A 16,039-nucleotide genomic window follows, 5' to 3' on the forward strand; every position below is an offset into this window, starting at 1 on the left:
TACATCTTCTATCTACTTGTTCTAATTGTCGTACTATCATTATCTTACATATATTAAGTATTCGATATAAATTTCGATTATTAAATACTTCGAAAATAAGCAAACTTCATAGCATTAATGTTACTATGGTAATATAGATGCTAAATTAAAAAAAAAATGGCGATTATAGTGACAAATCTTTAGGTTAGGTTAGAATATGTGATTATTCTATATTTTTCTTAATATTTTGACATTTTTTGGTATTATACTTAAACTTTAATTATAACAGTGAATGAGAAATAGTAAATGTATCATTTATTAATAAATATATATAAATAAAAGTAAAAATGAGAATTGCTGTGGAAGGTTGTGCACACGGTGAATTGGATATTATTTACGAAACTATTCAAGAAATGGAAAAAACTAATGGAAAAAAAATAGATTTACTAATTTGTTGTGGAGATTTTCAATCGATAAGAAATTTAAGTGATTTACATTGTATGGCAGTACCTGATAAATATAAAGACATGTGTACCTTTTATAAGTGAGTTTAATATCTAATATATTGTGTATAATATAAAATGAGAATTAAATTCTAAAAATTTTATAATATATTATAGGTATTATTCTGGAGAAAAAATTGCTCCTGTGTTAACAATATTTATTGGAGGAAATCATGAAGCTTCAAATTATCTTCAAGAATTACCATATGGTGGATGGGTAGCTCCTAATATTTATTATTTAGGATATGCTAATGTAATAACAATAGGTGGAATTAGAATTGCAGGATTATCAGGCATTTATAAAAGTCAACATTGGATGCAAGGACATCATGAGAAACCACCATATAATGAAAATACAATTAGAAGTGTATATCATATTAGAAATTTAGAAATATTTAGATTAAAACAGGTAATATGTTTGTTTTTTTTTAAATATATATCTTAAGTAAAATGACAATAGTTTTTCATTTGTTATATTATTTTTTATTTTAATATATTTCATTATTTTATTATTCATTATTATTTATTTTATTTATGATAGTATTATTTGTAGCTTACTGGTAATATTGATATTTTCTTATCTCATGATTGGCCTTCAGGCATAACTAAATATGGAGATGAAAATATTTTATTAAAAGGGAAACCATTTTTCAAGTAAGCTAATGAAAGATTTTAAAATTAATTTTTGAAAATATAAATATTTGTAATAATTTATTTTTTCATTATAGAAATGATATTGAAAATAACATGCTTGGTAGTCCACCATGTATGGAACTTTTAGAACATCATTATCCAAATTATTGGTTTTCTGCACATTTACATTGTAAATTTGCAGCACTTGTTCCTGAAAAAGAAGGAACAAGAATAACTAAATTTCTAGCTCTAGATAAATGTCTTCCAAAAAGAAAATTTCTTCAAGTAATTGAAATAAAACATAATTTGGATTTACCATTAAAATTACATTATGATTTAGAATGGTTAACAATATTATATTTAACAAATCATTTATTGAGTGTCAAAAGTGGAATTCACTATATGCCTGGACAGTATGGTAATACTAGATGGATATTTACACCAACTGTAGAGGAAAAGGCATTAGTTTTAAAAAAATTTAATTATAATTTACAAATTCCATTAAATTTTACACAAACAGTGAAACCATATAATCCTGATGCTATTGATATATCAGTGGAACCACCACAATTATTAGTAAATATCCAAACAACACATTTTTGTAATACTTTAGGCATTGATGATCCATCTGTTTTATTATTATTAATGAATAATACAAAAGAATTTAAATCAAATGAATCATTAATGGAAACATCATGTGAACAAATATCAAGTTCTCATGAAATTTCTTCTTCTTTTGATGAAGATAATATTTTAAATTCTACATTTGATGGAAGTTTAACTAATGATTCATTTAATCGAACATCACCATTAAATTTATCTCCAAAAAGTAATAATGAAGAACAAGAATCAGAAATAAATAACAGTAAAGATATTATAAATGAAAGTCTTAACAGTTTATCATCAACAGTAAATTATGATTGTACAGATGATAGTGAGTGATACATTATTTTTGCATTATAATGTATCACATTATTCTTTTAATTAATTATATAGTAAAATATATTGTTTATATTTCAGGTAATACTCATTTCATTCAAATTGAACCCAATTGTAAGAAGTTTAAGCGACGAAATCATTCTATATATTCAAATACTCTTTAACTGGAGCAAAATATTTTATTTAGTATTTAAAATCTTTTATTTACTACAAAAATAGAGTTGTATATGAAAAACTTAAATGAATTGTGTGATAAAAATATGTACATAAAATATAATTCACTATTTGTAAAAAAGTTATTTTTTTTACAAGCGTAAAAATAATATATATTAATTATATTTTTTATTTATTACATTTTATTCACTTAATTCATTACTTGATTTTTTTTTAAATTGTTTAATTTTATATATATTATTTTTATATATCTATATAAATAAGTTACACAAATGTTAGGTTAGAAACTTGTATATTATATGTATAACGTACGAAGAAGTAATATTGGTTAAACGAAAAAATTTTAAATACATTAGATTTTATTCGAGTAATTAGAAAATAAAATTTTCATAATGATGATTTTATTTACTTTTAATACATTAAAATGAAATTAATTATTATTAACATAATGGATAAACTAACAATTATTTCGGGAACATTGTTTCTTGCTGCCGATGTATTCGCAATTGTAAGCCTTGCAATGCCTGATTGGATTATAACTGATGTCGGTGGTGAGTAATATTTTTGTTTATTGATTTTTTATAATAATAACATGATTTTTATTTAACGATTCAATAATTTTTATTATTTTTTATTATTTATATAATTTTAAGGTATTTCTAAAAATAGTAGTAAAAATCATATATTGTCATTATTTTTTATATAAAATATTTTATATTTTATTTATATTTTATTTATATTTATATAAAATATTTTATTTTGGTTTTTCTTTCAGGAGATACAAGATTAGGACTAATGTGGTCATGCATGACCTTGTATAATAGACCTCAAGTTTGTTATAGTCCAGATTTACAGCCAGAATGGTTTATGGCTCTTGTTTGTATTTTTGTTGGTTGCATTTTGATAACAGCCACTATAATATTATTAGCTAGTTCTCATTGGGATCGTAATGTCATCCCCTATGCAAGATGGGTAGGATTTACAGCTAGTAAGTATAATTAATGTTAATTTTTTTTGAAAAATAACATTTTTCATACATTATAAAGTATAAATTATTTATTTCAGTGGTACTATTTTGCTTAGCAGCTGTTATATTTCCAATGGGATTCCATATTGATGAAATTGGTGGACAACCATATCAATTACCAAATTCACATCAAGTTGGCATTTCTTATATCCTTTTTGTTTTAGCCTTATGGATTACAGTAATTTCAGAATTATTTGCTGGTAAAGTTTGTCTGCCACATTTTTAGCATCTTTCATTTTCTGAATGCATTTCTTTTATCTGTTTAATATTCTTGATAAGTATTACATACTTTGGAGGATTTCAAACTATATAATATATTATAAAATACAATAAAATACAATAAAAATAAAATTCTTAATACATAAAATTATTTTATTAATAAATATACAGAATATGAATAAAATAAGTAATTATTAGAGATATTACAGGATTCTTTATTTATTAAAATATATTATTTAATTGTAATTTTTATATGAATTTTATATGTTCTTATAATATTATAATAAAAAAATTAAACATAAGTATTTGAAACAATAAATAATTTTTAACAAATGATGATTGAATTTTAATAACATATATATACATATTTTTATTATAGTTTTTATAAATCTTAGATATATATTATTATAAATGTATATATATATACATTTCCACAGGAAGTGTTATTTTATTAAGAGCTCTTATCTACATTATTTGGAAAATAGAATGTAAATAAGATGTTTCGCAAAGGGATTCTGTAACTTTGCTGTTTTATTAAATTATTATTTTAAAATCATTACATTTAATATTATTTAATCTAGAAGTTAGTATTTAATCTAGAAGCAATAAAAAAAGATTGAAAAACAGAAAAGTTACAAAATTATACATATATTAATCTAGAAGCAAAACATTAAATTCATAATTTATATAGAATCAATTTAGTAAACAATAATTTTTACTTTTTCATTCTTAATGCATTTGATAATAAGTATCTTAAAATAAATTAAGTATTTTAATAATAAAAACAAAAATACAAATAATTATTTCTAAATACAAGCGTATAATCATTAAATTAATCTATTTACTAAACTTGTTTCAAAAAATGGAAAATGTAATCTTACATTTGTTAATATATAAAAAGTACAATAGTAATAATATATATATATATATATATATATATTAAAAGAAATTATAATTAAAGATACAATTTGACACACACAAGATAATTTTGTACACAAATTTCATGTATTTTTATTTATACAATCTTCCCCATTGATAATATTTTTTTATAATATTCGTATTCCATCTTATCAATTATTTCTTTAGTTTGAGAAATTCATATTTTTATTTTTTATCAATATGGGATTGATACTTTATATATATGTAAAAATTCTATATACGTATATATAGAATTTTTTTATTTATATTTTTTCTGATTAAAAAATAGCTAATTAAGCTAATATATGCTAAAATAAAATAATTGATAGATTGGAATATGGGCGAAGGTTATATACAAAAATAACTTAAGGCATAAGATGTATCTTTTTTTAGATATATAAAATTTGCATTTCATAGAAATTTTGTCATTAAAGTAGAAAAACCTTTCACTATTTTTGTTCTCTTTTCTACAAGATTATTATGTATATGATTTATACATTACAGATTCATAATAGAATAAGAAAGATATGTACAAGAGATTGTGACATTTAATATTTTGATAAAATGTAATGAGTAAGCACTTATTAACTTCGATAGAACTATGAATACCAAAATCAAAACTCTTCTTTAACTTCAACTTTAACTATTATTTATTTCGCGTATTAAGAAAACTATGCATAAATCTCGTAACAACAATCTTAGTACAAATGTTTCATGAAAGTACAAGCATGTTAAAAGGAAATATTTTTCTATTTTTTCTTGATATTGATTAAGAAACATTCTCTGTACTTAGATACAAATATCAACAAGAACCACGAATCTATAAAATCTATTTTCGTAAGTTGCCTCTTTAGGCTTAGAATATAGATTTATATTCATAATTATTTTTTTTGATTTTAACGTATTTTACCACTATTTGATTGATTATTTCCAATAGTGTCACATCGTCGATAATATAATAAATATGGAACTCTCGGAGGTGTAGGTTTTAATACATTACTTTCAGAAATACCTTTTAATGAACTATCATCATACCTGACCCAACCACCGTATCCAACATGAAAAGCATCTGTAACATAATGTCCTTTTGTTGCCTCTTTCCCATCATGATAAGTAACTGCAAATAATTTATAATGTTTTTGCTTGGGATTTAATTTTTTTATAGCATTTGGTGACAGGAATTCTACAACAAAATTTGGAATGATTTAAAATATTATAAATTCAAGGAAACACAAAAATTAATAAAATGTTTACTAACTGCTATCCAATTTTAAGTCAATTGGAAATTCTACACTTTTCACAATTTTTGAGCAACCATCAAGTTTGTAGTCAAACCATTTTAAATGTAATATGAGAATGACTGGTAATTCTTCTAAAGTAACTTGTTTCCAAGCTTCTATTTGTTGTTTCGTTTTACTACAGGTCATTCCTTCTAATTGATCTTTTCCAACAAGAATTTCTAGTGCACCTTTAACAGATTCTGCTTTCTAAAAATAAAATATTTAATATATCAATATATTAATATAATTTTATATTAGGTTTCTTATAAGATTAGTACTTCAATATCAAGCTGTAATGTAAAAAAAGGTTGGACGTTATCTGTTGGTTGCTCTCCTGCCCTTGATACTCTAGATCTCAATTGTCCACGAAATATATCAGATAATGGTGTTCTTCCAAATTCAGTACACCGTGTAATAGATCCTTTATTTTTTGGACCCATAACCTTTAAACCAAATTTTAATGTTAATATTGTTCTATAATTAACTATTACATTATTTAATAAACATATGTCATATTTTACCTTCCATTCTTCTTCTCCATTGTTATAATTTATATTACTTTCAATATTAGTTATTATATTTTGGTCATTATTTACTAATTTAATAAGCTGGGAAAAAATAAATATATTATACATATTTGGGATATATATATATATTATATTCGAATTAAAATTTAAATCAAAATTAAATAAAAACTCGATTAAAATGATTATTATGATCATACTTCAAGCATTTCATCATTGATACCATTCAGAAGGCACGAAAGGAATTCTTCAGCATCTTCTTGTCGTCCTTCTACTGAAAACACACCTGCAGCTGATGTATTTTTTAACATTGTATATACATAAAAAGGTTCAAAAGCCACTCCACTTTGTATATCTACTACTATATCTTCTCCTCGTTTATTTGCTCTATCTTTTCTAGCTAATCGTGCACCATCTGACAAAGGTGTAAATTCATGTACAAACTTGATCCTGTATAAAAAAATGATTTAATATTTACTAGAAATGTTAAAATAATAAATATAAAATAATATAATATATATTTAATATTTAATAATATATTTACATTAAAAATTGTAAAAAATGTTAACTTTACTTACATGTTATCAATAAGTGGAGTGGAAGACATTTTACTAGGATTTTTAGAATGTGGTAGAGCCATTAAAAGATTGTAAAAAGGTGGACAAGCAAGCAAAGCTTGCAATATACTATTAATATAACAATAATTACTACGATTTGTTAGTCCTCTAGGTAATAAACTGACAGTTTGTTTATCCATTTGATAATTTAGTAAAAATTCTACAATAAAAGATATTAATATTAATATCATAATAGGGGGATATATATTTGATATTTAAATAAAAAATAAATAATAGATATTTAAATAAAAAAATTTATTTTTGTTTATTAATTTTATTTACTTACCACCCATTCGAAAAGCAATAGGATCATTATAATGATTCTGTAAAGATTCTGTTTGTGGCTTTTTATTTTCATTTTCAATATTTTGTAAATTCGATGGTATATTTTCATTTATAAATAATGTTGTATTAGATTGATCTTTTTCTATTGATTGTATAATTTTTGGTGTTGTATTGTTTTCTGTAATCAATAGAGGATTAATGCGTGCTGTTGGTTTGTAATTTAATGGATTTGATTGTGTCTCTGCGCTTCCTTTTTTTAAAATACTAGCCCAAGATACACTAGATAAAGTTGGTAATGATGTAGCAGGAGTACTTATTGCATTAGATGAATTGCTTGGTGTTTTAATGACAATTTCGTCTTGGATACATTTTTTAGAATCTTCTTTATGTATTTCACTTTCATTTTTAGAAATTGGTTTTGATAATGTTTTAACAACAGTAGTTTTAATACTAGAAACAGTTTCATTTTTGTATTCTTTATTGGTTTCTCCATTTTGTTTCACTTCAATACTACTATTAATGTTTACGCATGGTACATCATTTTTCTCAGCTCCATTACACTTTTCATTTACAGTCGATACAATGTTATGTTCTATTTTAACATTAACAGGAGGTACTTTTCCATTTGTGGTTGAATTTTTTCTATTGATAATATTTTCATCCACATTATTAGTACATTGTTCTACTTTACTATTATTTACAGTTATTACTGTAGTAACTATATTGGTCTGCGAAGAATTATCTTCTTCATTTACTTGATGAAAAGGTTGTTTAACAGGCGTATAAACATTTTGCATTCGTTTCTCATGAGATTTTGTGGTTTGTACTTTTGTACATTCTTGAGTAGATTGAGAAAGTATAGGTGCTGCTTGTCGAACACATCTTATGTTTCCTGAAGGATGATGATATGGAGAATATCCATAAGTAGGTTGTGTATGAGGATGTGTGCTTGTATGTGTATGAATATTTGGTTGATATATAGCTAATGGAGGATAATGAACATGACCGGAGAATTGCTGTTGTTGCGTTTGATCTGGATACATAACAACAAATGATAAAGGAGGATGAAATTGTCCTTGTTCTCCCATGTATCCTGGTTGCATTTCATTTGCAGTATTTATTCCACGATTAAAATTATCTCTTTTTATTCCTCTTCCTCTATTATTTCTTCTATTAGTTTCTCTATTACAATTAACATCATGAATCTCACCTCCAAGATTATATCCAGGATGAGAATAAGTCATTGCAGGCATAAATGGCTGTATATGAGCATCCGTTGGAACAGGATACATTGCTGGTCCTTGCCAATCGCTACATACTATTTGCTGTGCATATGAGGGTGGTGGTGGCACTAATAAATAAAAAATGAAGTTAAATAAAACATAAAAATAAAAATATTAAAATATAAATAATTTTAAATAATTACCATTATGATACCATTGATTATGGAGTTGTGGAATTTCTGTTATAGAGGCATTCGTATCATTATTAGCTTCAACTGTATCCCATGGTAATTTTAAAGTATTATTAGTAACATTAGATTTTAAAATATTTATTAAATGATTCTTATCACTATCATTTAAGTCATGTAAATCTAAAAATTGAAAATCAAGCTAAAACAAAAAAAGATTTATTTATGACTTAATATCTCATAAAAGTAATATTATTTATTATAAAATAATCTATATAATATCCTTTATGATAAAGTATATCTTTTATCGTATAACATATAATTTAAACAGTTTATAAAAATAAATAAAAAAAAAATGAATATATAAATAAATATTCATTAAAGTTAGTTTACAATTATTTTGTTTTTTTTTTAAATTAAATATTATCTATATACATTATTATAGTTTTAAATAATTATTATAGGATACTATTATATAAATATATTATGTATATATAAATAAATTAATTATTATAAAATATTATACTTATACAGAAATTATATAAAAATACAATATTGTTTAATAATAAATATCTTTTTCAATGATTATATATGTTATATATATATAATTATATATACATATTACAATATTTGTAATATATATATATATTAGTTTCTTTAATAATAATTTTTATATGCAACTAATTGACTAATAAACTATATTGCAACTAAAAATCTAATTTCTATAACAATTATAAAATTATTTAAAATTAACATAAATTTGTGTGCTGTGTGTATGTGTGTGTGTGCGTGCGTGCGTCGTGTGTGTACATATATATATATATATATGTGTATATGTGTGTGTGTGTGTGTGTATATATATATATATATATATATATATATATATATATATATATTTAATTTATAATATACATATATTACCTCATTTTGAATATCCATAGTTAAATCCATACACCATACAAGACATTAAAAATAATACCAGCAGAAAAACATGAGGTCCGGTGACTTATATCGGCAGTAATAGGAATCGATGTTGATATTAGTAATTTTGTTCTATATTTATATGAGGAAATATTATATAAAATGCGTATTCAATTTAAAAAATACAATATTTGTAATATTTCTGTGCAATAATAAAATGGAGAAAGAGAATATAAACTATTAACAAATTACACAATATGAACGATCATATTTCGGCAGTTGTATAAAATGGGCTAAGCACGTTGCTTCACTCTTTTCTTCTGTTCATAAGATTGGTGTCGCCACTGTCATTGCTAGTGTTTTATAGGGATACTATTGAAATCTTTCCCGCTATTTTTCTTCTTACTGTTTTAAGTAAAATGAGCATATTTTTGATACAAATATTGTTAATAAAATATATAATTTTAGATCTCTAAAATTTAAATTAAGATATTTTAAAATCATATCATTCGATGATATGATATGTTGAACAATGATTGGACAACATGGAACTTTTAATTTTTTATTTTAAATAATATAGATGATTTTTTTCTATGTGTAATAAAGATAACAAATTGTAATTTATTCTATGTAATATAATTTTTATTTAATTTTATTTAAATTTTTTTACCTATTTTTCAATTTCTTCTTTACTTTAATATTTGTCTTAAGTTCTTTCATCATGTTTTAAAATTCTTTAATTTTAAATATATTTTATGTTAATTTTCTTTTTTTATCATATTCTTTTTAGATCAATTTTTATTTTAAATCTTATATTCAATCTTTCTAATTTTGACTTTTTTAATAAAATATATATATATATATATATATATATATAAATTAATCATAATAATGTATTATATTTATTATATTTTTAATTTGTATGCTTTGTACGACTTTAATATATAGAAATATATAATTAAAGTATGTATTTCAATTTTTATTGAAGTAAATAGGGAATTGCACCATTCCGACCAATCAGAAAACTGTTAAGATACAATAGTAAGACGAATCAATGCGCATTGTAGTGCGCATGATCTCGATCTATGGAAAATTATAATGACAAATCGTCTTTTAACGGAAATGTGTAATTACGTAAATTTTTATTAAATTGATATTATATTAAATTTAATTGTAAATTATTAAAGTCTATTTAATTAATTCAAATATTGTTCAATTATTATATCAAAATTAAACATTGATTTAAATTTTCATCATTTTTGTGCACGTTATAGTATGATTGGAGCTTTTAAAACGAGGTAGTTTCGAAATTATAATAGTTTTAACACACGTCATGATGATTCTTTTTTTTATTTAAATTCTAAAAAATAGATTTATTAAAGAATTTCAATTTTTAAATTTTAAATTTTTTGGAGATTTTAATTTTTATTATTATTTTTATATATTTTTATATATTTTTATATTTTTTTAATTTTTATATATTTTATTAGAATTTCATTATATTTGTAAATTATAATTTCCATTTTTTGTTATAGTTATTTTATATTATTGTTATTTCCCAGTCTTCACGATAACTTTCTATAGATAATATTAATTATAGATTCTTTGCACTTAACAATGAGTAGCACACATTTTAATTTCTGTAATCAATCATATTGTAAAATAAAAAATTCAAATCGATACAAGTGATCGTTTACGTACATAAAATTTTATACGAACATAGTGATTACGAATATTTATTATATTTGTGAATAATAATATTCCTTTTTTCTATTTATTATTTATTATTTAGGTTAGATGTTTTATACATCATGCTTAAATATTAGTAAATTAATCTAATGTTAAATTAATTGAAGTATGTTTAATAGAAATGTGTTTAATAGAAATTTACAAACTTCAAATATTTAAATATATGAATATTCTTATATAAATTGCATATAAATATTCGAATAAATAATGAATATTAACAATAAATAATAAATAATAAAATATTTTCATTTTTATGATTTTTATGAAAATATAAAATAATGATAGAAGTTAGAATAACGATAGAAGAAAGTTTTAATTTAGTAAAAATTTATTTTGTAAATTTTCCATATCGGTTTTGTTTTGTTGATTGTATCGATCAAAAATTTGAATGTTTTGCAAACATCAAAACGAGAATTTATTTGAAAAAATAAATAAATTTTTACAAAAAAAAAATAATACTCTTGTTTCAATTTTTAAAATAAAATTATGAAAAAATTATGAGCATAAATTTTTATATTTGTATTTTTTTAATGATTTAATTTTTGTGTATTTACTTTAGTGTAAATATTTATTTAGATTATAAATACTTAGATATGAAATGCTAAAAAATATTTTAATTTTTTTTGTATATTTTTGCATTTCAGATAAAATTCCATAAGATGTCACGTTTATACTGTTCTTTTTTATCTAAAGATATTTCTTTAAAATTACTAAAGAGATGGCGCTGATCTTCAATTCTTATTCTACTTTATCTTTGAAACTATTTTATCTTTGGTACTTGCTAACTGATGATAACCAATACTAACTAATTCTTTCTTTTACTATTTCGTCTTCTTATTTATATTAGTTTTATTTATAATACTTAGAGATGGCGCTGATTTCTTAATTTTTATTTTATCTCTGTCCTTTTTTCATTATTTATTCTTCTTTGTTCATGGTCACATATAAAGTACGAAATCTCGATTGAATATTTTCATTATTAATTTTCAATAATAATTACAATATATTCTTAGTTTTACAATTTATATTTTTGGGATGATCTTATAAAACATAACTTGACATATGATTCGAGTTTTTAACGCGAGATATAATTCGGCGATAGAAGTGGAATTTAAACAAACAAATTATTTGTAATTTTATATTGAAATTTACTTGCAATTCTAACTATTATTAATGTTGCAATCTTATTCTGAGCGATAAAATTGTGAATAATACTAATATAGTGAGAAAATCCTTGAGATAAAAAAATAAATTAAATATTTGATTTTATTTTTTTTTTGTCTATGATAATAGTAAAAGTTATCTATTAAAAAAGAAAATAAACAATTTCCTTCTTCAACCAATTTTCTGGTTGCTGTATATGAATATCCTAATTCACGCAGATACTCATAATAATAATCAAATAATAGTTTTAAAAGACATTCTTCAATTGAATTAATTCATATTAATTCATATTAATATTTATTCAGTTTTAATGTTATTTAATATACAAATTTTTTTAAATATTGAAAATGTACGCCTTTGTTTTTTTTTGTTACGTCTATAACATTTTTAAATAATATTTAATACAGTAATTTTTAATACAGTAAACAGTAATCTTTTTAAATGTTTTTCCATCGCACGATATAAGAGAAATATTATAAAATTTTGACAATATAAATCTTTTTAAAAACTAATTACCCACGTCATTTTTTATAGTCTATATAATTTACTATCTATATATTACGTATTATTAGTAGCGTAAGATTTAACCATAATTTAAAAATTTTCGATCACAAGAATGTAATCTAAAAAATAACGATTTTTATTAATTTACATCGAAGTATTCATCGTATGCATCGAAGATTATTTTATCGAAACAATGACTTAATATCTATCTTAAAGGAAAATATATTTTTATAGACACATTTTTATATTATCTTTGCACTGTGAATTTAACTAAAACTTTTGAGGATAAACTATATATATATATATATATATGTATACGTATCAAGCAGCAGGGTGTATTTTATCGTTCGGTATCCACGGTGATACAAGTTGAAAGGAAGTTGCCAGTTTTACGGGTGAAACGCGTTTAAGGCTGCATTGAATGACAAATAAATATGCTAATGGCTATTCGGGGAACTTCAAATGCCGCGCATCTTAGCTTTTGCACCGCATCGAAAGAAGAAAGTTAAGTTAAGTTGGTCGGTACCTCGACGGCGTGTTTGGAAGGAAGTGCCACGAATGGCCAGGAAGGCGAGGAGGAAGGAAGTCCAGAACGAAGACAGGCGAGATAGAGGGAGGGTGAATGAAAGATGGAACGAGAGTTCTCTTAAATAATAGAAAATTCAGAGGAAGTTGATAAGCCAGGGCGCGTTCAAACTTTTCACTCGCCGTCTTCCATTTCTTATTATAATGAATGCATATCGGCTTAGTCGAAGCTTGAAAGCTACGACTATAAGAACCCTTTTCCAGTTTTTGCGGCCTCTTCTGCTCTTTCCCTTATACAGTAATACCATTGATTCAAACACATCCGTAAGTAAATAATGTTTCTCTCGTTCTTCGAAAGTATATGTATATATATATATATACACATAGATATCGAGACACGTTAATTTTTGCATTGAAAAATATATTCTCTTTTCTTTTCTTCTTTTTTTTTTTTCAGCATAAGGGTAATCCTTGACGAGTTTAATTCGAAATGTCAGTGGCAGATTGCGTTCGTCGAACCACATGTTGCCAGCCGACATCCCACGAAATCGTGCTCACATCCACGCATACGACGAATAAACCGGCGAATATTTTGGCTATTATTATTACCGTAGCCTAGCGTGTCTTTCCGTGCGACGGCTGCACGTCTGTCGCGACCAAACTAGCGCGCTTCAACATTTTCATTCAGGATCGATCGTGCGATTTTCCATGGACCCGTCCCTTCCAAAAATACTCGTTTCAACCGTATGTGTGACCCGTAAATAGATACAAAATTGCACGTTTGAAATCAAGCAGGGGGGAGGAGGAGGAGGAAGGGGGAGCGTTAAACGTTCGGACATCGTCTCGAGGCGAATATTCATGAAGATTAAAAACAAGGAGGACAGACTTATATAAATTTCGAACCGAACCGGATAGAAGGTAATAGAAAAAAAAAAAAAAAAATTTGAAGGAACGAGGAGAGATGAATTTTTCGAATGATGAAAGTCATGGGAAAAGTTTCCGAGTAAGTAGAGGGTAAAGCCTCTAACAGGGTTTGTTTTATTAACAGGGGGAGAGGCGATACAATCCGCGGAGACAAATGGCCTCGGCAACGTTGAATCATCGAAGAAAAAGTTAGTAATTTAATAAGCAATTTCATGGAAATTCCGTGATCGTTAGCGTAACGACTTTCTCGATAAAATTTTTCCAGGATATTCTCGCTGTTGATAAAGGATACGAGAAACGCATCCTCAAGATGGTTACGTTTTTTAATTCGCCTTCTGAAAGCGATCGAACCGATTCGTTATTCTTTTTTTTGCCTCGTTTACGTTTTATGTATATACATTCCCTACGTCTTCACGGATTCGACGAACGATTTCAAAGATGATGCAACCCAGATAAAGTGTTCGCCAACGAGGGAGGGAAAACGTGAGCGAGGAGTTGACAGCGGATCGTCTCGACAGCGAAGGGACACATCTTTGAGGTGAGACGCTCGTTGATCCTTTGTGATTCCGCTTTTTATCCCATCCAATCGATCATCCATCGTTGCTCGCCGGATATATTATCCGGCCACGTGCCTACGAGAATTTGCACCGCGCGTATTTCGTCCTAGACGAGATCCGAATATACACCAGATCCGGGATAAACTAAAACGTCCAATTTGCCGATACGCGTATTATCATCTTGGACGAACGTGACGCGTATAAATTTCCACCATCCTTTTCTTATTTCTTTTTTTTTATCCCTATCCGCTCCTTCCTCTTCATCCCGTCCAACAAATTTCAACCTTCGCTCTTCCTTCCAGCTATTCCTTGACATCCGGAGAACCGGCCCCGTTCCTCTCGCGTAAAAAATTGCCGAATATGCTGCACGATTTCGAAAATTTTATTTATTCGCGTCACGAAGACGCGCGATGCGGCAGCGCGCTTTCAAAAGCTCAGAAAGCGTCAGTACGCCCGTGGTAAGTACGTATTATACGCGCGTGCAGGTATGTGTCGGTATGTGTGTGTACGCAGCGAGCGAGCGAGCGAGCGAGCGAGAGAGAGAGAAAGAGAGGAGGAAAAGAGTGGAGCGTATGGTTGAATAGGTGGATACGCGGAGGACAGCGTGCCTCTTTGCGCAACCCCGAAAGCAATATATCGATGTTTAGCAACCAATAAACGGATCCCTCAAAGAGGGCTTTTACCGTAAAGCGGTGGTGCTTCGACGTCTCGTTCCTTCCATAGATGCGCGCTCGCATACAATCGCTTCATCGGCCGCGTATATGTACAGAGTACGGTTTGTACGTGTGCGGGTATACGTTAACGGTGGCAACCGAAGCACGCCGCTTTTATGGCTCAAAGTAAACGCATTTATAGAGCCGTTTTGCCACCACCGCATCGGCGTAACCTCGCGGCCGACCATTTAACGCCGCTTTTATGATAATGTTATCAATAGCCCGGACCCTCCTTCCTCCTCGCGATCACTTCCCTTTTATTTATCGATTATTTACGACTCTCCTCCTCTATCATTCACCTGCCCCGCCAAGCCTTTTTCCTTTTACGATCGGGGAAAATGGGGATCGGGTTTCACGATTCTCTTATTTCTCAGATTAATTTCACAAATTTCACCAATATTCCTTCCTTCCCTTTTTTTCCCTCTTTCCTTTCCATCGAGGATGGATGGATGGAAGGTTAAAAACTCGAGGGA

General features: G+C 26.1%; 2 protein-coding genes across 3 annotated transcripts; one reads left to right on the plus strand and one right to left on the minus strand.

Moving 5' to 3' along the window:
* Positions 1–91: 91 nt before the first annotated feature.
* Positions 92–3,807, plus strand: LOC107999541 (lariat debranching enzyme-like). 2 transcript variants are annotated; one of them, XM_017059461.2, is made up of 8 exons: positions 114–523; positions 600–891; positions 1,036–1,136; positions 1,211–1,691; positions 2,136–2,239; positions 2,643–2,779; positions 3,004–3,216; positions 3,294–3,807. In XM_017059461.2, exons 1-8 carry the CDS (start codon positions 327–329, stop codon positions 3,479–3,481), a joined length of 1,713 nt encoding a protein of 570 aa, XP_016914950.1. In that variant the 5' UTR covers positions 114–326; the 3' UTR covers positions 3,482–3,807. The 2 variants fall into 2 exon arrangements, with proteins under 2 accessions (XP_016914949.1, XP_016914950.1); XM_017059460.3 differs by lacking the exons at positions 2,643–2,779; positions 3,004–3,216; positions 3,294–3,807 and having other exon boundaries at positions 92–523; positions 1,211–2,049; positions 2,136–2,399.
* Positions 3,610–9,774, minus strand: LOC107999548 (ubiquitin carboxyl-terminal hydrolase 10). The gene is made up of 9 exons (XM_017059471.3): positions 9,431–9,774; positions 8,525–8,711; positions 7,100–8,449; positions 6,775–6,973; positions 6,397–6,646; positions 6,194–6,280; positions 5,951–6,115; positions 5,651–5,879; positions 3,610–5,575 (listed from the first exon to the last, which is right to left on the minus strand). The coding sequence occupies exons 1-9, from the start codon at positions 9,458–9,460 to the stop codon at positions 5,289–5,291; spliced, it is 2,784 nt and encodes a 927-aa protein (XP_016914960.1). The 5' UTR covers positions 9,461–9,774; the 3' UTR covers positions 3,610–5,288.
* Positions 9,775–16,039: the final 6,265 nt, after the last annotated feature.

The sequence above is a fragment of the Apis cerana genome, linkage group LG10 (assembly GCF_029169275.1).
Source record: "Apis cerana isolate GH-2021 linkage group LG10, AcerK_1.0, whole genome shotgun sequence".
NCBI lineage: Eukaryota > Metazoa > Arthropoda > Insecta > Hymenoptera > Apidae > Apis > Apis cerana.